This window comes from Salarias fasciatus, chromosome 2, assembly GCF_902148845.1.
Source record: "Salarias fasciatus chromosome 2, fSalaFa1.1, whole genome shotgun sequence".
NCBI classification, from domain to species: Eukaryota; Metazoa; Chordata; class Actinopteri; order Blenniiformes; family Blenniidae; genus Salarias; species Salarias fasciatus.
This window is the reverse complement of record NC_043746.1, coordinates 13,324,692-13,346,892: the sequence shown is the minus strand read 5'-3', so window position 1 is coordinate 13,346,892 and position 22,201 is coordinate 13,324,692. Positions and strand designations below refer to the sequence as shown.

General features: G+C 39.9%; 2 protein-coding genes across 2 annotated transcripts; both read right to left on the bottom strand.

Annotated features, from left to right (window-relative positions):
- Positions 1–365: 365 nt before the first annotated feature.
- Positions 366–2,734, bottom strand: LOC115397739 (protocadherin alpha-8-like). Its single transcript, XM_030104197.1, has one exon. The coding sequence runs from the start codon at positions 2,732–2,734 to the stop codon at positions 368–370; it is 2,367 nt and encodes a 788-aa protein (XP_029960057.1). The 3' UTR covers positions 366–367.
- A 14,899-nt stretch (positions 2,735–17,633) lies between these two features.
- Positions 17,634–21,193, bottom strand: LOC115397629 (protocadherin alpha-C2-like). Its single transcript, XM_030104047.1, has 2 exons — positions 18,770–21,193; positions 17,634–17,660 (listed from the first exon to the last, which is right to left on the bottom strand). The coding sequence occupies exons 1-2, from the start codon at positions 21,185–21,187 to the stop codon at positions 17,649–17,651; spliced, it is 2,430 nt and encodes an 809-aa protein (XP_029959907.1). The 5' UTR covers positions 21,188–21,193; the 3' UTR covers positions 17,634–17,648.
- Between the last annotated feature and the right edge of the window lie 1,008 nt (positions 21,194–22,201).

Sequence of the window (22,201 nt, the reverse complement as noted above, 5' to 3'; positions counted from 1 at the left end):
ATGGAAATCGGATTTGGGCTGAGCTACACACTATCACAATGAAGTCTTCCTTCACACTTCATGATATTTTCCTTTAAAAAAATTGTGTTCCGTTGCATAATGTGTTTATATTGTTGCAAATATTAGAAATAAGAAAGCATGAATATAATGTAGAAATCGTCTTCGTGCGACTCGTGCCGACAAGTTTTCAGCACCACGGACAGCGCAATAAGGAAAGCCTTTACGTTAGTATTTCTGTTTTTAAGTACACCCAAACAATCAAGCAATCATTTATATTCTGCATGTGCTTCAGCACCCAATCACAGCAAAATGTGACGTGAAACAGAAAAACATTTTTAAAATGATCATTTCAACTAAAGTTAAAAATTCATCTTACCTCTTCAGATGCCCTCCTCCTGTCTGGGAGCACCAGTGTATTTGCGTGACTGCCAGGAACAATTGTAGATCCAATACTCATTCTGGGCCCAACTAGCATATATCGTTTATCTCCGGATCTGTACTGAATGCTGTGACACAGTGTTCCATCATAATTAGTTTCTTGTAGATATTTCGAAGTGTAGTCTGTGGATTTGGAGCACTGCATTGCAATCAAAACGATGATACTGATGATGAAGAGTAGAGAAACAGCTCCCAGAGTTACCATCAGATAAAATGTAACATTGTCCTCCTCCTCCACTTTTGCAGCACTTTTCACATCAGAAGCTGCAAAAGCCTCTTTAGGCTCCACAAGTTTGACAATCACAGTCGCTGTTGCTGACAGTGAGACATTGCCATTGTCTTTGACCAGGATGACCAGTTTATGTTCAGCCTCGTCTGTCTCTGTGAATGAACGAAGTGTCCTGATCTGTCCTGTGTAGCGGTCCAAACCAAAGAGACTGTGGTCAGTAACTTCCTGCAGTGAGAACAACAGCCAGCCGTTATATCCTATATCAGCATCATAGGCTCTGACTTTAGTCACCAGGTGTCCTGCGTTGACATTTCGGGGAATCTCCTCCACACCTTCAGCAGAGCCGTTGGAGCTGAGTGGATACAGGATGACTGGAGCGTTGTCGTTTTGATCCAGAATGAACACGTTGACTGTCACGTTGTTGCTGAGTGACGGAGTTCCAGAATCTGTGGCTACAACTTGGAACTGAAACTTTTTCAGAATTTCAAAGTCGAAACTTTTCAGAGCTGATATTTGTCCATTTTCTGAATTTATGTTTAGAAATGCAGCAATCTTCTGATACCTATGTTCCTCTCTAAAAATATGGTAAGTTAAAGCTGCGTTTTCATTCAAATCTTTGTCTGAAGCACTTACAGAAAATATGGGATTTCCAGGGACATTGTTTTCAAACAGGTAAATTTCAGTGGGATTATTCAAAAAATCTGGCCTATTGTCATTAACATCAGCTACATCGATGCTCAGGGTTTTAAATGTGGACAGTGGAGGCTGACCACAGTCTGTAGCTTTTATTATGACGTCATAATGAGAAACCGATTCACGATCCAAATGTTCCTTTACAACAACAGAGTACATATTATCTTGAAATGATGGTTTTAAATCAAATGGAACATCACCTGAAATGCTGCATATAACTTTACCATTTAATCCAGCATCTTGGTCTGTTATACTTATTAAAGAAACTACAGTTCCAAGTGTAGAACTTTCTGACACAGTTTTTGAGAGAGAAGTCACTTCGATTTTTGGTTTGTTATCATTTTCGTCTCTTATTTTTATAATCACCCTGCAGTCAGTATGTATTGGAGGCTGTCCTTTGTCCCTGGCGTGGACATCTAATTTATATACATTGGTCTTCTCGAAATCTATTTCTCCCTTCACTCGTATTTCACCTGTGTCTTTGTCTATACTGAACATATCATTTAATATAGGGCTGATTTCGTCCCCAAAAAAGTATTCAACGTCTCCATTCGAACCCTCGTCCAGATCAGTTGCTTTGACGGAAATCACACTTGTATTTGATCTTATATTTTCAGGTATTGTTACAGAATATACTTCTTGGCTAAACGTTGGATGATTGTCATTTGAATCGAGGACAATCACGGTGATATTTACAGTTCCGGACCTCGGAGGACTCCCTCCGTCAACTGCTGTCAGCGTCAGTTTATGCTCAACATGTTTTTCTCGATCCAAAGGCTTTTGCAAAACCAAGAATGGTATTTTATCTTCACCTCTCTCTCGAATTTGCACACTAAAATACTCATTTTGATTCAGTCTATACACACGAACCGTGTTAGAAAGAACATCTGCATCGCGTGCAGCTGGTAACTGGAAGCGTTTGCCAGGGGGAATAGATTCAGAAATTTCCAAGATTCTGTCCTCCTCTTGAAAACTAGGTGAATTGTCATTAACGTCGATGATTTCCACTCCCACATAATGAATTTCCATGGGATTCTCTGCAACGATTTTCAAGTTTAACAAACATGGGGAAATATTTTCACAGAGCTCCTCCCGGTCGACAGTTTTATGTATATACAGCACTCCATTGTTTGGGTTTACTGTAAAATGAGCATCTTCCGTTCCGGAGACAATGCGAAATTGTCTTTCTTTCAGCGTTGACACATCTAACCCCAGATCCTTGGCGACATTTCCAACAACAGATCCCACTTTAACTTCCTCGGGAATAGAATATTTTATCTGAGCAGAGACATGGACCGCACAGCTGAGCGTCACTGAAAAACCGAGAGCTACCCACCAAGACAACACTCCTCTTCTTTGTCCTCTTGCTTCCATCATTACGGTTTTGATATCAAAGAGTTCAAGTTACGTCTTTATACGATGGGCCTTTTTAGAAATCACGGAACATCTTTGAAAATATATTCCATTTTCATGTGTCCATTCCCGCAAAAGCAGCCTCTGGATTTCTGTGGGCGCTATTCCATCTCCTCTCATCCGACCTGAACAAAACCTCTGTAAAATGGGCTGGACCATCGCTCCACCATCACATTTTATCCCGATATGACACCGACACCTTGTGGCCTGTACACTCCATGTTCTTTTCTTTTTGTAATATGACATAAAAATAAATGTAGTATACGACGTATTTTGAGTTCCCAATTTAAAGGCCTTTCCATTTTTTTCATACACTACATTATGTAGTTTATATTTATGGTATTTTTTCCACAAAGATACAAATACGCTTAAATCTTCCAGGAAAAAAAAAAAACATGTTTTTCGGAAAAATAACATGTGACTGCTTCATCACAACTTGTAAGCAGCACATAATCATTATACAATTAGCAGGGTGAGTTGGACCAAATAGATAAAAGAAAATATATGTGTGTCAGTATACCCTTTACGCCATAAATATTAGAATGTGGCGACATAACGCCCAACACAAGGACAACAGAAAGCATGGAACCCTGTGAAAGTCAGTTAAATCAACGACTCGGAGTTCTACACTTCGAAGAAATGCAATATCTTTGCCAAATAAAAATAAACAAATAAATAAAATCGTGACATGTATCAATGCCACTGCCAGAGCGGCCCGTGGCATCGGCAGTATGGGCAGACGCAAAGGGTGCCGTCCATCAGGGGGCGCCGCCGCAACAGCAGTATGAATAGGAAATAAATAAGATGTAACTTACTCTATTTTAATAAGTAGTTGTACTTAATAAACAATGACTATTATATAATAACAGTAGTCTATAATGTCATTTACTGAGTCGCCCGCGCCCTCCTTGTCCCCCCTCCCCCTCCTCCTCTTCCCTTCCCGATTTGCTCCATGATAGTTTCTGGACGCTCCCCCATCAGAATACGACCAGCATTGTCTGGTGTCCCGGGAAGAAAGACAAGAGGAGGAGAAACGAGGAAAAGACAGAGGTAATGTTGCATGGAATTATTTCTCTGTTGCAGAACGTGACAGTAACCTGGCTTAGGCTGCCTGGCACATCACAAATCAATAAAGAGCGCACGAGCTGTTTCAATGCCCGTCAGGATTGTGGAGGGCCTTGTTGTCATCGACAATAATGTAGATCATGTAGATAACTACTGATACCCCCACCTGACATTCCTCGGGAAAATTTAGATTAGATCGTTTCAGCAGGTGTTTACATTTTCTTTCTTTTTTCTTTTTTCTTTTTTACATTTCTATTGCCACCTGGTTAGCTAACGTTGGCCCTGCTGGTAATAGTCACTTTTTCCACTTTTTCCACAACCTTATAGTTGTGAGCACATCATTAATGTTAATTAAGCACATGAGAGGGAATGCACAGCTGTAAAAATGATTGATCAAAAATGTCAGACCACTGTTCTGTTCTACTATCATAACTCACAAAATATAAAGAAGATACAACAGAGCAGAAGTGTGAAAACAACAATAAATGGATTTATGAAGGAATGAATATCGAGATGGAACCACAGACTGTTAAATGCATGATTCCCACAGCACCATTGCAAGAACACAAACTCAATGATGTCTGAAAAATATATATATATAAAAAAAAATATTTATTTATTTATTTATTTATTTATTTATTTATTTATTTATTTATTTATTTATTTATTTATTTATTTATTTATTTATTTATTTATTTATTTTGGAGGACAACTGAATTTGTATTTAAAACTACATTTTTGCAATGTCAGTGTTACTTTTTTATTGTGAACTCCACCGCACCTCAGCACAACCGAGGGCACCAAAAAAAAAAAAATTTAAATATGACTGCCGGAAGAATTCGGTTAATGCTGGTATGTGCTGATTGAAGTATGTGAAGCCAACAAAATTCTGTCTTACCTCTTCAGATGGCCTCCTCCTGTCAGGAAGCACGAGAGTATTTGCATGACTTCCAGGGACTATAGTAGATCCAATACTCATTCTGGGACCAACCAGCATGTATCGTTTGTCTCCGGATCTGTACTGAATGCTGTGACACAAAGTTCCATCGTAATTTGTCTCCTGTAGATATTTAGAAGTGTAGTCTGTGGATTTGGAGCACTGCATTGCAATTAGCACTATGATGCTGAAAAGAAAAAGTATAGAAACAGCTCCCAAAGTTATCATCAGGTAAAATGTAACATTGTCCTCCTCCTCAACTTTTGCTGCACTTTTCACATCAGAAGCTGCAAAGGCCTCTTTAGGCTCCACAAGTTTGACAATCACAGTCGCTGTTGCTGACAGTGAGACATTGCCATTGTCTTTGACCAGGATGACCAGCTTATGTTCAGCCTCGTCTGTCTCTGTGAATGAACGAAGTGTCCTGATCTGTCCTGTGTAGCGGTCCAACCCAAAGAGACTGTGGTCAGTAACTTCCTGCAGTGAGAACAACAGCCAGCCGTTATATCCTATATCAGCATCATAGGCTCTGACTTTAGACACCAGGTGTCCTGCGTTGACATTGCGGGGAATCTCCTCCACACCTTCAGCAGAGCCGTTGGAGCTGAGTGGATACAGGATGACTGGAGCGTTGTCGTTCTGATCCAGAATGAACACGTTGACTGTCACGTTGTTGCTGAGTGGCGGAGTTCCAGAATCTGTGGCCACAACTTGGAACTGGAACCTTTTCAGAATTTCAAAATCGAAACTTTTCAGTGCTGATATCTGTCCGTTTTCTGAATTCACATTCAGGAAAGATGTCATGTCTCTCTGCAGCTCATCACTTCTCACGATGTGATACGTTATCGCTGCATTTTCATTGAGGTCGTTATCAACAGCGCTTACAGAAAATATAGAAGTACCTGGAGTGTTGTTTTCTACCAGGTAAAGTTCTAATGGATTTTGTCTGAAAATTGGCGCGTTGTCATTTACATCTGCTACCTGAACACTCAAAGTTTTCACAGTTGAAAGTTGCGGTTCACCACAGTCAGTCGCTGTTATTGTGATTTCATAAAGCGTTGCAGTTTCTCTATCCAAGCGACTTTTTGTAACAAGAGAGTACATGTTTTCCTCGATGGATGGCGTCAAATCAAATGGAATACCATCTGAAATCTTGCATGTCACTTTTCCATTAACCTCAGAGTCCCGATCCGTCACACTGATGAGTGCAATCACAGTGCCAGTCTTTGAATCTTCTGGGATCAAATTAGACAGTGGTGTCACTTCAATTTCTGGTTTATTGTCATTTATATCTCTTATTTTGATCATTACTCTACTTTCGGCTGCCCACGGTGGCTGGCCTTTATCTGAAGCTTGCAAGTCTAGTCTGTAGAGCTCTGTGTCTTCAAAGTCTACCTTCCCCTTCACTGTAATCTCACCAGTGACACTGTCCAACTCAAATGTATCATGTACTTTTTTCTTTAGTGTTTTTCCAAATGAGTATTCGATTTCGCCATTGAGACCTTCATCTAAATCTGTGGCATTTAACTGTATTACAGTAGTTCCTATCGACGCATTTTCATCTAATGAAACTGTATAAACATCCTTACTGAACACAGGCCGGTTATCATTTGCGTCTATCACCGTTATAGTTAAATTCAGGCTTCCAGATTTGGACGGATTCCCTCCATCAGTGGCCGTTAATGATAAGCGATGTTCAGCCTTTTTCTCTCTGTCCAAAGACTTTTTCAGTACTATAAACGGTACCTTGTCCTCCTCACTGTCACTGACTTCGATATCAAAAATATCATTTGAGGTCAGTTTATATAATCGGACTGATTGTGTACCAAAATCAGGGTCCCTGGCGGCGTGGATTTGAAAACGAGTACCGAGAGGGGTATTTTCTCCTATTTCCAGCCGCTGCTCACTCTCTGGAAAAGTCGGTGCGTGATCATTGACATCGGTTATTTCCACTCCAATGTAGTGTATTTCTAGAGGGTTTTCGACAACAATTTTTAAGTTCATCAAGCAGACTTTGGTTCCATCGCAGAGTGTTTCACGGTCCATAATTTGCCCAACATACAACACCCCATTGTTCTGATTTAAGTGAAACAAAGCGTGATTTGGACCCGACACGATGCGAAATCGTCTGCTTCTCAACGTGCTGATGTCAAGGCTTAAATCCTTGGCGACATTTCCAATAGTCGATCCGACCTGTACCTCCTCAGGAACAGAGTATCTTAGTTGAGCACAAATCCGCTCTACGAAGCACAGCGACAAAATCACAGTAATCCACCAGCAGTCCACTCCGCGCCTTTGTCCTTCCACGCCCATGGCGAAGCCGATATGAAGGTTTTCTCCGAATCCGTAATGATCCACTGCCTCATTGATTGACTCGAACAAAAAAATACATTAAATTTTCAATGCAAACTGAGTTATTCAGATGTATGAATCTCAATTCCTCATATGTACAGAAGTCAGCGATATACATTTCAACAACACACCATCACCAGAAATGAGCCAGAGAAGGGAAGGGCCTGTACAAATGAGGAACACAGTGATTATCTAGATCACAGTGACGCCAAGTGGAGTAGTAAAAAAGCGCTTCATTTCATCCTCCTTCCTGGATCTTTCGGACAGAGCCTTGTTTACTTTCATCCAATATTTGAAAAGTCAAATCCTGTGCATTAATCGTGTATGTCCTCAAAATTCCCCACTGTTTTTCCTCCACCAACCCGAAACCGTTTGAAACGTTTTTTTTTTTTTTTTTTTTTTTGGTTTTGTTTTGTTTTGTTTTGTGTTGTTTTCGTACAGTAATAATGCTGTTAAAATAAATCAGAATCTGTGGACGACGACTATATTTCTGAAAAATTATCTGAATTGAGAGAAAAACATATTTTATCATCTTTGAAGTAGCTTAATGGTTGGTTTGAAAATGACAGTCTTTATTTGCATCCGGTGGGGCCATTTAACCAGCTAGCTACTGCATGAGAGAGAAGAGTTTCAGCACCACGGACAGCGCACTTCAGTGAAAGCCATAGATGAATTATTTTCTTGTAGCTATTTAAAAGCAGTAGTGCTTTTATTTGGAGTGCTACATTACAATCAGCAATATGATACTGAAAAAAATAATTCATAGAGACGGGTCCTAAATTTATCCTCAGTTAAAACGCAACCTTATTATCGTCATCATCTTGCGCTGTGACAACCCATTACTCCACCATACTACAGCTCAATACACTGTGCGGCACTTCAGTAACAACAACACTGCGAGGTGATATGCCGTTTTGCTTTGAACTATGACTATGACATGTATGGACACACTTCCACTTGCACGTGGAGAAACAAGAACGTTTATGTGATCGGGAGTGAGGTGTTGCGTCGAGTCGCCAACTGGCGCGTGCTTGTCCGTGGGTTGTTCGTTACAAAAACACCTCTAACGGCTGGTGAGTGCATTCAGTAACATTCTGGGCAGATAGTTTGGTACCCACAACTCCCTGGGGAAACAGTCATTTCATTTCACCTGTCTGTTGCATTCTAATGTCTGGAGGGGGCACTGTCTACACGCAAACGCCACGAGCTTGTCCGCTTCCTTTTGTTCTAACAACCTTAACAGTATAGTATATATTGGAGAAGATTGTTTTTACTTATTTCCAGTTATGATAAAAGTTCAATTTTTGGGAGTTTCAGACACGGTTTTGATTCAGTCCGGCCTGTCCTGTATGGGCTGGGCTTATTTAGAGAGGGCAGGAGACTGAGAAGATTGAGTGTGGACTGAGCGACTCAGAACGAGTCTGAGTCTGAGTCTGCCAGCCTGCTGAGAGGATGGAAGTAGGTTGATTTTTCTGAACAAACCATTCTGAGTCGGGGTGATGATTTCAGATGAGCGATAAATCACTGCTGATGAAACATTAATTTGTCATTTCTGTAATGTAAGACCTGTATGACAAATTGTATGCATTTTTATATAGTTAATCGAAATTTTTTTTTATATTATTAACATAACATATGGTCATCGAAAAATGACTATGTTCTTGTTAAAATTAAAGAAAGGGGGGCTTACCTCTTCTGAAGTCCTCCTTCTGTCAGGTAGCACAAGAGTATTTGCATGGCTCCCAGGGACTATAGTAGATCCAATACTCATCCTGGGTCCAACCAACATGTACCGTTTATCTCCAGATCTGTACTGAATGCTGTGACACAGTGTCCCATCATAATTCGTCTCTTGTAGATATTTAGAAGTGTAGTCTGTGGATTTGGAGCACTGCATTGCAATCAGCACGATGATGCTGATGATGAAAAGTACAGAAACGGCTCCTAAAGTGATCATCAGGTAAAATGTAACATTGTCCTCCTCCTCAACTTTTGCTGCACTTTTCACATCAGAAGCTGCAAAGGCTTCTTTGGCCTCCACAAGTTTGACAATCACGGTCGCTGTTGCTGACAGTGAAACATTTCCATTGTCTTTGACCAGTACGACCAGTTTATGTTCAGCTTCATCTGTCTCTGTGAATGAACGAAGTGTCCTGATCTGTCCTGTGTAGCGGTCCAAACCAAACAGACTGTGGTCAGTGACTTCCTGCAGTGAGAACAACAGCCAGCCGTTATATCCTATATCAGCGTCATAGGCTCTGACTTTAGTCACCAGGTGTCCTGCGTTGACATTGCGGGGAATCTCCTCCACACCTTCAGCAGAGCCGTTGGAGCTGAGTGGATACAGGATGACTGGAGCGTTGTCGTTCTGATCCAGAATGAACACGTTGACTGTCACGTTGTTGCTGAGTGGCGGAGTTCCAGAATCTGCGGCCACAACTTGGAACTGGAATTTTTTCAGAGTCTCAAAGTCGAAACTTTTTAACGCTGAAATCGTCCCGTCACGTTCGTTGACATTTAAGAAAGCGGTTATACTGGGCCCTGAAGTCCTGTCGAGTGAATATATGATTACTGCATTTTCATCTGCGTCAGCATCAGTCGCTGTTACTGATAAAATCGATATCCCTGCTTTATTATTTTCACTCACGTAGAAGGTATATGGGCTATGACTGAACACTGGCCTGTTATCGTTAACATCTGTTACAGTGACATGTATCACCTTTGTGGATGATAAGGCAGGACTCCCTAAATCCTTAACAGTTATTGTAATATTATACATATGCATTGTTTCCTTGTCTAAGTAGTTCTTCGTGACTATAGAGTATGACTGACCGTCAGGAGAGGGCTTCAAATCAAAAGGTAAGTGACTGGGCACGCTGCAGGCCACCTGTCCGTTCACACCTGAGTCAAGATCCGTCACACGAATTAATGCCACCACTGTGCCCGGAGGTGCATCCTCTGGAATGCGACTGGAAATGGATGTAATGTCTATTTTTGGATGATTATCATTCTCGTCTACCACTCTGATGACCACATTACAGTGCGTCGAGAGAGACACGGCGCCTTTGTCGGAAGCCAAAACCTTAAGCTCATAGACTTGCTTTTCTTCATAATCAAGATTTCCTTTCACTGTTAACTTTCCAGTTTTTCTGTCCAACTCAAACGGGTCAGACGCGAGTCCTCTGAACTTACTCCTCAAAGAATATTCAATTTCACCATTCACCCCTTCATCCGAGTCAATTGCGTTAATCGACAGAAGAAATGTGCCAGGTGGAACGTTTTCCTTTATCGTTATGGTGTATTTTTGTTTATCACAGACTGGAGAGTTGTCGTTTACATCAGATACAACAACAGTTATGTTGATCGTACATGATTTTGATGGTTTTCCTCCATCAGTGGCTGTTAATAAAAGCCAATGTTGAGCCGTGTGTTCTCTGTCCAAAGGCCGCTGTAACACTAGAAACGGAATCTTTCCGTCCTCTCCAAATTCCTCCGTTTCTAATCGAAAATATTGATTATGGCTTAACTTGTATGAATATAACGAATTCTCACCTACATCCAAGTCATGCGCTCCCTCTATTTGAAATCGAGACCCAACTACCGCGGACTCGAGCACCTCCAATGTGTAGTTTTCTTCCGGAAATTTTGGCGAGTTGTCGTTCACATCCAAAATCTCCACCATCACCTGGTGCATTTCGAGAGGATTTTCAATAACTGTATTAAGACTTGTGATGCACGGAACCATTTTTGCACACTGCTGCTCTCGGTCTACTCTCTGATTGACAACCAGAAATCCATCACTCGGATTCACCCTAAAGAGGTCCTGCTTTGTTCCCGAGACAACGCGAAGGTTTCTGTCTCCCAGTCTTCCGAGCTCCAAGCCAAGGTCTTTGGCTACATTTCCGACAGCAGTTCCCAGTTTTGATTCCTCCTGAATTGAGTACCGTATCTGAGCAGATATTCCTTGAAATTTGGACATGATCAGCAATATTAGACAGAAAGAAATCCATATGACCCTCCAAAAAGCGTTAAAGACCCCCTTTTCCATTGTTTGCACAAACTGCTTAAATCCTTTAGCAAATTTATTGGGAAGAAAATCAGTCTCTTCTGGCAGAAAATATGATACGAAGATCCATCACGACCATCCTATAGCAAAAGAAAGAGGACCGATTTGCTTGCCTTTAACCCGTCTCTGAACACTGAAGCCCTCATACATGATCACTGTCGCGACCACTGAAAGGGGTGCATGGTGTATCAGCACCACCTATTGAACATTACTGGTGTGTGTAGAATGTTACTGAAAAGCTCTCCAAGCAGGCATTTCACTCAATTAAATGAAGGTTTTTCTTAAGTCCCACCATTGTAAAACACTGACGCATTTCTTTCAAAATATATACGTTTGAATTTAAATAAAATAAATACACATTGTTTAAATACATTCCAAATCAGTTTCAAAATGCCCTTTTAATCTTAAACTCAATTAATTAATAACTATTGAATGAAATGTGTGTTCTTGAAAAAATCCCAACTTTTGCACTTGAAGATGTTTGGCTGTGATATTAAAACAAAGTACACAATGTTGAATAAATCTTCTTTCTCTTTTTTGTTATTGTTAATATAATTGTATTATGTTTGAGTAAAAAAACATTTTTTCTGAGAAGCATCATCTGCATATGAAGAGAAACTGCTTTGAAATCACAGTGTTTAAAACAAATTACAGCTATGTTTTTAAAACAAACTGCAGTTGTGTTTCTGAAGCTTTTGACATACACAGTTTCACTCGCTCCATTGTACTGTTGCACACTCCCACAGTTTTCAATTTGTAGTGGTGAGCAGTGACATCGTATGGATTGCACAAGCAAGTGCAGCAATAGATGTCCCCGCTCCGTGCACTTTATCTGTATTTATTGTGCTCATATTGCCACTGTCTTAATCTCACCATATTACAATAATGTCATGGAAAAACCATGTAATAGATTAATTGAGTAATGTCACTATTGATCATGTAAACGCCTATTGTAAGAGACACTGACCTAGATAAAACCTCGAATCATTGCACCCCACCCACCCGCTACGTTTTTGCCTTTGAATGTAGGACAAACGTGCGCGTGCACGAGCTTTGCCGCATTCTGCGTCCCTTCTTTTGCTTCCCCAACAGTGCACCAGCAGAATTCCAAAGCAGCCAATTTTATTCCATATAAACCTGCATTCAGCGGGGGGAGCGAAGATATTGTACCGGGGGGGGGGGGGACGCCCATGTAATATCTGCAAGCTGCGGATGCTGCACTGTGACGTAGGGGAGGAAGGGTGGGCTGGGTGGGGTCGGTGGTGCTCTTGGTGTTGGTGGCGGGGGGCGTCCGTCTGTACAGAGAGTACATCTCCATGGTAACGCAGCTCCGGCAGGCACGTCTCTCTCCATGGTGCTGAAGGGAAGCAGCCGCACGAGGAGGAAGTAGAGGGGGAGGGATGCAGAAACTGGGAACCCAGGAAAAAAAAAATACTAGCTTCCCTCATGTTGTTTCTTTTGCTCCCACCTCTATAAAATATCCATCCACACCCCCACTTAGCACAATATATTATGGCTTATTTTTATATATCTATAGTTATGTTGCAGTAAATCAATATGCGAATTAATTAACAGCATATTGTTTTGATAAATAAATCACTTAATACTATTATTCCATGCTCAAATCCAGCAACCATCACATATATGCCAATAGAACATACATCGATGTGTGGTCATCCTACTACTGCCAGCTGGTGGCTATTTTGATGCTTTGTTTCACAGTGGTGCATTGCTGTGTCATGTACTGCCGCCTGTCAGTAAACCAGAGGAGAAAGAACACTCCCTGAACCCCCTGAACCCAAGAGGGACAGCGTTGATCAACAGGGATACAACCACATGACCAGGCTGCTTTTTTTTATCTCAGTTTAGAAGTTTATTCATAAATTGGTTCAAAAGCATTGTCTAATCTGCAGAATATGTGTTCATATTATTGTATGAACACATTCCTTATTAAAGGATCTTTATTTATCCTTTCATGTGCGCATGATCATCACTCTCTTCCCCACACACACAATCTCACCTCTCTGGGGAGACGTGGTCATGCACAGACAAAGAAACCGTAACACAGAGAGAGAGAGAGAGAGAGAGAGAGAGAGAGAGAGAGAGAGAGAGAGAGAGAGAGAGAGAGAGAGAGAGAGAGAGAGAGAGATCACAGTTTCGGCATTTTAACATTTTTTTTTTCTTATTAAATTATGGTTATTTCACATATAAATTAATGAAAATGTCTGCACTCAAATTTTCAGAATGAAGACATTTTATTTTGGAAAAACGGTTTATAGATAGCTTATTCACATTGATTTGGAATTAAACTCACCCGGCATAATATCCCCTTCCAGAGATTTGCAGGATGCAGTAAAGTACTGACCAGAAATCAGTTTATGGCCTGCAAAATGTAGGAACTGAAATTCAGTACCAAACCTCTTTCAAGGAGTGTGGCCACTGAGGGAGAAACCAATCTGCATAAACTATTGCGAGTGTTGTACATTGAATCCGAGAGAATGAAGCCTCACAGTCACCCCCACACCCCCACCCCCGTTGAGAGATATGACATGCAGATGTGAGTGTGCGCATGGGAGCATGTGGATTTCTATTTAATTCACTTGTTTAATTCTTGAAACATGAAGAACACTTTGCATTAGTAAACTTTGCATGTTTCATTTGTCATTTACTCTATAATTATTTAGTTGTTTAGGGCAAGGAGTAGAAAATACAATGAGTAAATTTTGGGCCTGCAAGTCATGCTGTGAAATATGGATGTTGGTGTGTGTTAAAAATAACTTAACTTTGTGGCTTTTGAATGTGTTTTTGGCAAAGAATGACAAGCTAGTTTAGTACTTTCATTTCTAGACTTGCACTTGAAATTCAAATTGGATTATTTTGTTCAGACTTAAAGAATTTTTAACAGGAATTATATTACATGCAGAGTATGTAAAGGCCATCATGTCTTATTTATCTGTAAACAATTCAGTTTTGACACCAAGTTTGCCCTCAAAGTGCAATCATGTGAATAATGCAGTGTATCACTTTTGTTAATAAGGTTAAAAAATGTATGATCCTTTCAAGTATTTTAGGATAAGCAACCATCTGTTTGCACATTCAAGTTATTTATAGCAGAAATCCAGTGTGTTACAGTGCATGTTTGTGTTAGCTCTGTTGGGTGCACCTTATTGATAGAAAAATACTTCACCTTTTTCCTGTCATGCAGACAGGAAATGTGTACAGATTAATCTGATTTTCACAAATAAAAAGATCAGAATTGTTTTAGGAGACAAACTGCAACTATAAAACAATATTAGGACTTCTGCAGAGAAATAAATGTATTTCATTAAACTTCCCAAAGGTTGGACCTGACATACGAGGAAGTGAAAAGGCTTTGAGTTTCTTTCTTTCTTAATCACAGGGCTGCAAATATGTGTACTGGACAGTGCTCCTGTACAAATTTTGTCAAGGCCTTTCTATTTTTCTATTTCCCCAATAGGTGCAAAAATTATTTGATGTGACACCTTGATTGTATGCATTACAATTTTGTTAAGAGTTACTTTCATTTAGGTCTGAAATCAAACTCCTGTTTCATAATGATACTGTAAAATGTTGACATTCAAAACATCAGCATTTACAATGTTTTGTTTGTGTTTTTAATGGAATATACAGACCAGGTTAAACCATACAGATAATTCACACTACACACATTACTATGTTGCACCATAAAAGTACCACGGTACAAAAGCACCTAATGTATATGTTTGCCTGTAACACATTACACTTCCTATAAGTAAAGCAATATGAGCTGTGCTAAAAAGCTTGACCAAGCATTTTTTTTCCTTTCACATACTTGTTGGCTCATAAATCTTATGGCACAGGAATTTCACAATTTGGTTCACATTAAAAATATGATAAAGCACTGTGAATTAAAAAGAAAAGGCAAATTAAACAATAGTCATACCATCCCATATATGTAAGATATATCTGTGCACCATTTCAGAGATTATGCATATGAAGATATACACAGTAATCAGTAATGTACATAAGCTTTAACTGGGTGAACTGGAATTAAAAATAAGTTATTTCAGTAACGTAATGCAGCTTGAACTTGTATCCAGTTGGAAATGACTGAGTTCTCAGTGTGTTGTACAAGTACAACATGGCATTAAGACATACAACAGATCTTGCACTCAGGATTAAAAAAGCTGTTTATGTGTGTATACTGTACACAGAAGGAGGGGAGGTCAACCAATATAATCTAAAACACTCATTGTACTCACTTATGTATATTACAAAATGTAAAGTCTCCCTCTCCAGCAATGACCATGAATGAATCAGACAAAACATTCAAAGAAACAGTTCATTTGAGTTTTAAATAGTGAAGTACTTATAACTGTAATTCAGCTCTCAAATATTTTCTTCCGGAAAAGGTTTAAGGATTGGTTATAAGAAGAACATGAAATCATCATTCATTGCAACTCCAACAGGGTGTAATCTCAAATCTTGTCTTGAAGAAAAATAAACATAACAGTGAGCTTTAACTACACAAGATGACGTGACATCAGAAAAAAACAAAAAAAATATTTCAGTAACTCTAAACATCCCGTGCAAAAACACAAAGGCAAGATGATAAAAGGCCACTTTCTCAATCTACAGTAGTCTTCCAACTCCTGCATTTAGGCCTGTCATAAGTTTGAAGGGTAGAAAGCAGTAAAATCAAAAAATGACAGCAACTGACCACTAATAAAATACTGATTCCCTTCAATTTCATGCTGTGAAATAGTAGGTTGGTGCTTTTTTGATATTTACTTGTGCTGCTTTTCTCACAATAGGACATCAACACTTTTTGGGAGTAAAATAAACACATAGGTTAGAAATGTAATATCTGCCACCTGTTTCCTCTTCAGAGGGGGGAAACCTATCTCTTAAGGAATTTCAACAATTCCTTGTGCACTGGCGTAGTCCTTGGAGTGGCTTCTTCGAAACATCCTCTGGAGTGTCTTTTTCCCCTCCAGTCCTTTTTTTTGTATCTCCTCTTGTACATTTGTAAATCTTCAAGTGTGGCTCAAGCCATGCAGTCTGATCATGCATATTAATAGGAAAGAGAGGCAATGTTGATTGGCTTTCATGTGCTCAATAACAGGGTCATGTTTTTGATTAGTCACTATAGTCCACTGGCTTGACATGACTCTACTTATTGTGTGAGGAACAACGAACAAACAGAGCAAGATGGCCATGGGGCGGTGTTACGTCCAGGGCTTTCTCCTTTCCTCATTGGAGACTCTTGTCAGCGTCCATTCAGAATGTAGCTGGAGGATGAGGGGGGGCTTCAAGTTGAGCTGCTGCTGCTGGTGGTAGATGCCTAAAAAAAAAAGACACATGAGAATCAGACAGTTAATAGAAACCGAGGCTCACGACGGGCCAAACGGACATATCTCATGCAGCTGACGTCTGTCAATCAGACAGGGGGGCTTCAGGCAGAGGACAGAGACGGTGGAAGGATTGTGCAGATCCTTGAACATGTAGTGGGGAAGGTGACGTGACCAATCAATGAACACCATGCTCCACTATTGGGGAAAGAGAGCAGTTGCTAGGTAACTGGGTGACTGGTTTCTCTTTGCGCCTCTCCTGCACAAAGAATTAGGTCACAACTCAGACTACAGAAGAAAAGTATCATTCATGTTTTAAAAGCATCATACTGTGGAGTCAGCAGCATCCGGTCAATTACATGTTTAAATAACACAACACTGCACAGTCAAATTCCTCTCCTACAAACATTCAAAAATAGGCCATATTCCTAAAATACTAGTGATGGGTCAGTAGTGGGTGAAGACATGTTAATATTCCCATACACAGCTTCCTTTTGAGAACAACAGTAATTAAATAAGACATCAAAATATTATTCACATAGCCATTAATAGCAAAAAGGCATAATGTGCAATAGCAAAGCCAGCAAATGGCAACAATGTGTTTGTTTATTTCATCTGATCCAATGATAGAGTTGTGTTGATCAGATCGGTTGCTGTAACTATATGACTTTCACTTTGTTCACCAAAAGCAATGACTTGATGGGAGTTTTAATCATGCTTAATCTAGACTGACGGTCTGTGAGAGCAGAAACTTTGTTTTTCAGCTGGTATGATGATTGATTCATAGACTAATCTTTAAGGAACAATCCAATACAATGAATAGCTATATGAGAGTTATACTATAATATATGTTCATTACTATGGAAGTCAGATCCGGCAAACTTTGTGGGATGGAAATCGATCCTTTGCAGATAAAAAAAAAAAAAAAGAGTTTTAGAAGAAATAAAATAAGACAACAAAACATCAATTGAATAAAGCAAACATAACAAAAAAAAGGAGAGGAAGAAAAACGTTTCAGATGACATCTGTGACAAAATTCAAAAAAGTTATCCAGGGCAATTGAGTGAGACTCCTGCATACCTCCAGCTGCAGAGTGGACTTCCCTCATTTAGGGTACTTTAGAGTGGGGGAGAAAAAAAACAAGCAATTCAAAAGTCAGGCAATTTCAAGCAATGAAAGATTGTGTGTCAATGAATGTTATTATAAACAGGGTTGATGTTGAGGCAGTTTCTCTTAAAAAAATGTATTTGTAGTAGTATTATTGTGATCCTAATAACATATATTCTAGTTTATGTGTCCATAGAAGCAGTAAAGCAACATTTGACATGTAGCAGTTCAATTATTTTTATAGCAGCAGCATACTTACCATGATAGATAGATAGATAGATAGATAGATAGATAGATAGATAGATAGATAGATAGATAGATAGATAGATAGATAGATAGATAGACAACAAAAGCACATTAGGGTTCAAAAACTTTCTCCATTCAGCAGACTGTGTTCAACCTGTAAAGAAAGACTTGCAGGAATCTGTTAGATTAAAATAAGTCTCTTGAATGGCCAAGGTTCATAAAAAACTCAGCATCTGTGACTACACTAAATTATTTTTCAAAACACTAAGTATTAAAGTTCATGTATACTATATCTATTTACTATATCTGAATAAGGAATGACATCTGTCCAGGAGAAGAAAATGATTACATCACACTGTTAGAAGACAGTACTTAGACTTTTTTTTTTCAGTTTTACAGTATGTCATTTAGTGTTGAACTGATGCTTTTCAGGTCAATATATACTTTTCTTGTTGTTGTTAATGCAGCAAGAATGAAGCCACAATTTCACTCATGTTGAGGCAAAAAAAAAGCGACTGCGAACAAAGTGTCCATCTGTGGACCCACAAGAAATGAATTTTTGAAGCAGACCTGGAACTACTCCTTCAAAAACATTTGAGTAACTGAAAACCTCTCTTGTATTATGAACATGCTCAATTCATGCTCAGTTCAAGTCAACGCAAAACACTGAATTGCTTTGCACTGCCTGGTGCAGGGTTTTTTGTTTGTTTGTTTTTGTTTTATCATTCAGCAACTTCATGTGTACACACACACACTCACACACACACGGGGTGTGCAAGCATGATAAATTTAAACTTATGATTGGATCTTTTTTTGGGGTTGTTTCTTTCTTTTTAGGGAAGAAAAGCAGAGAAGTGGGTTGATATTGATACCTGCAGAGTGGATGCTGCTGAGTCACTCGTGTCAGTCAGTCCTGTCCCTCTCGGGATGCTGGACACGATGTATCTGGAGCCCTTGGGCATAGGCTGTCTGACCACCAGCTTTCCTTTCCGGGTCTCGGCCAGAAACAGACTGTACCAGTAGGCGTCGTTGGACACCAGAGTGGAGTCAGCGATGGTGGAGTTCCGCTCACTGATCACACTGTTCCTGCAGGGAGCAGCTGTTTTGCTGGGCTTGGGTTTCTGACACTTGAGCACGATGGTGACCAGAATGGTGATGAGCAGCAGAAAGGACACTGAACCCAGACCGATCACCAAGTACAGGTTGAGGTCTGAGAAGATGTCATATTCCAGAGGCATCTCAGTCATGTCAGAGTAGGCCTTCACTGCAGTCTCCACTGTGGACAGCTTGATGGTGACTGTAGCAGACAGAGCAGGCTGCCCGTTGTCCTTGGCAACAACAACCAGCCGCTGGTGGCGTGGATCTCTGTAGCTGAACATCCTCATGGTTCGGATCTCTCCGTTGTATTGATCCAGGCTGAACAAGGTGGCGTCAGTCACCTGGAGAAACTGGTAGGTAATCCGAGAGTTGTGCACTGAGTCTGTGTCCAAAGCGATGACTTTGGCCACCAGGGAGCCTTTATCAGTGGATCTGGGGATCTTTTCCTCCACCACTGAGCCGTGAGCACGCCAGGGAGAGACAATGACTGGAGCGTTGTCATTCTGGTCCACAATAATGATGTGAACAGTCACATTGCTGCTGAGTGGAGGAGAGCCAGAGTCTCGGGCCTCGATGTGGAAAAGAAACTCCTTCTCAATCTCATAGTCAAAAGTTTTCAGTGCATAAAGATTCCCGTTCTCTGGATTGATGGAGAACAGCATGGACATGGAGGTGTTGGCTATCTCCTTCTCTATGATGAAGTAAACTAGATACTGGTTTTCATGGAGGTCAGGGTCAAAGGCCGTGAGGGAGCTGAGCAAGGCTCCAGGTGCATTATTCTCCATTACACGTATGGTATAAAATGACTGTGGGAACTGTGGAACATTGTCATTGATATCCAGCAGCTCTAAAGTCATAGTTTCATTGTCAGATAAAGGAGGAGAGCCTCTGTCTGTGACAGTGAACGTGATATCATATTCTGTGACTTTCTCACGGTCTAATGGCTCCGACACCACTAATTCATAATAGTTATCAGAGGACTCCCTCAGTTTGAAAGGCATATTTTTAGGAATGCTTAAATCAACGATGCCATTATCACCTGAGTCTTTATCACTGACACTAACTACAGCTATCACTGTGTCTATGGGCTCATTTTCTTTGATTGGACTTTTAAATGATTTGATAGATATTTCTGGATGATTATCATTCATGTCTGTTACCTGTATTGTCAGGTTACAGTGTCCAGATAAGGAGTTAAGCCCCTTATCACTGGCTATCACCTCCATTTCATAAAGTTTGAAATCCTCATAATTAACCATCTCTTTCACCCTGATTTCACCATTTTCTGGATTCAACTTAAACATATTTTGTGTTCTCTCTGATGTATACAAACTATATGAATAAACAATATCTGAATTGGAGCCTTCATCTAAATCTGTAGCATTTAATTTTACCACTAGACTCCCAATCGGAGAGTTCTCCATGACATTCACAAAGTATTTGTCCTTATCAAATGAAGGGGCGTTGTCGTTCACATCGAGCACGCGAACAATGATGCTAGCTGTACCTGTGCGCGTGGGCACACCTCCGTCCACAGCAGTGAGAATCAGATCATGAACAGCCTGCTGCTCTCTGTCTAAAGCTTTCTTCAGAATCAAGTCTGCAAACTTTGATCCATCTCGCCCTGTCTGTATTTCAAGGGCAAAATGTTCACTTGCGCTCAGAAGGTAATTTTTCACAGAATTAGCTCCAACATCTGGATCTGCAGCATTGTTCAGTGAAAATCTCTCTCCAACTGGACTTGACTCTGAGATGTCCAAATGCATCGTCCCCCTCCGAAAATGAGGAGCGTTGTCATTGATGTCCGTAATTTCTACTTCAATATTAAACATTCGAATCGGATTTTCAATTGTTGCGTCTAATTTCAGAAAACAGTAAGACGATGAAGTTATTTTAGAAAGACACAGAAACTCTCTGTCTATTCTTTCTGAAACAAACAGCTCCCCCGTATTTCTGTTGATATCGAGATACTTTTTATTCGCTACGACGTCGATGCGCATTTTCCGTTCGTTGAGCGTCTTCACGTCCAATCCCAAATCTGCAGCTAAATTAGCAACGACAGATCCTTCCTCCATTTCTTCAGGAACAGAATAATGGGTGACAGTCCATACCGTGCTCACGAGGGCAGAGAGGCAGAGATAAACAGACACGCACCCGTCCCCGCACAGCGGTCCACCGCGTAACATCCTCATGAGGATTTTCAGGGTGTAACACCTTGAAACTTGACGAAGCGATGGTATGACTCTTCTCTCCGAGGATAAAATGTCCCAATGGTCAGAAAAAGCAGCGCACGTCAACCAGAAGTGACGCACACTCGTGCAATTGCTGATTTCCACCAATGAAAAAACGCGAAAATTCTGACCTCAGCCAAATGTTCTTTTGTTTCGGGGAACACGACAAAAAAATGATTATACGAGAAACAACAAATTATTTTAATTCATTCACACAAAATATTGCTTTTGATTATGTTTTCAAATATTGAAATGTGTATTTTTTTTCGACGCTTCTCCCCCCAACAAGTGAAATTCTGAACGATTTGTATAATTTCAAAGCTACTAACGTTATTTAAAGGCTGATATTTTTTTTTTCTTGTTGGGGGGTGGAGGGGGTTGTTACAGGAATAAACGCTGAGTTGAGATGTAAAATACAGGAAATATTATATCATCTTGTTTTTGGGCTGCATGCTCGTTTTACGCACAAGTGCCTGTGCGTAAAACTGATGGAACAAGGATATTTGTGCATAAAAGCAGTGTTGTGGGTGAGTTCACACATTTCCGTGACCGATGACAACTTACTTTGTTTGACTTGAATTTTCATGAACCATCAAGAAAAAAATGCTTCACAACATATTTGTGTGTTCTATTTGATACGAAACTAAATCAAATTACTTGTCATAAAGTATTGACAGAAATGAAGTTACTGCAGAAAAATACAATTGAAAATGTTTACTAATTTTATCAAATCATTTAACATTTAAGTGAAAACTTTGTTTTAATAATTTTGAAAAACTATGGCATGCTACTGTGTATAACTGGGTCCTTGTCTTTCCAATGTTTTGATTATTTGAATAAAATTACAAAACAGGGAAATAAAAAGTTATTTAAAAACTACCCAAAAGGTTTTTTGAAAAAAAAAAAAAACTATCGGAGTGATACAGCACTGCAAAGAAAACCACAATTTATACTTTAAATTTAAAAAGTCAAATG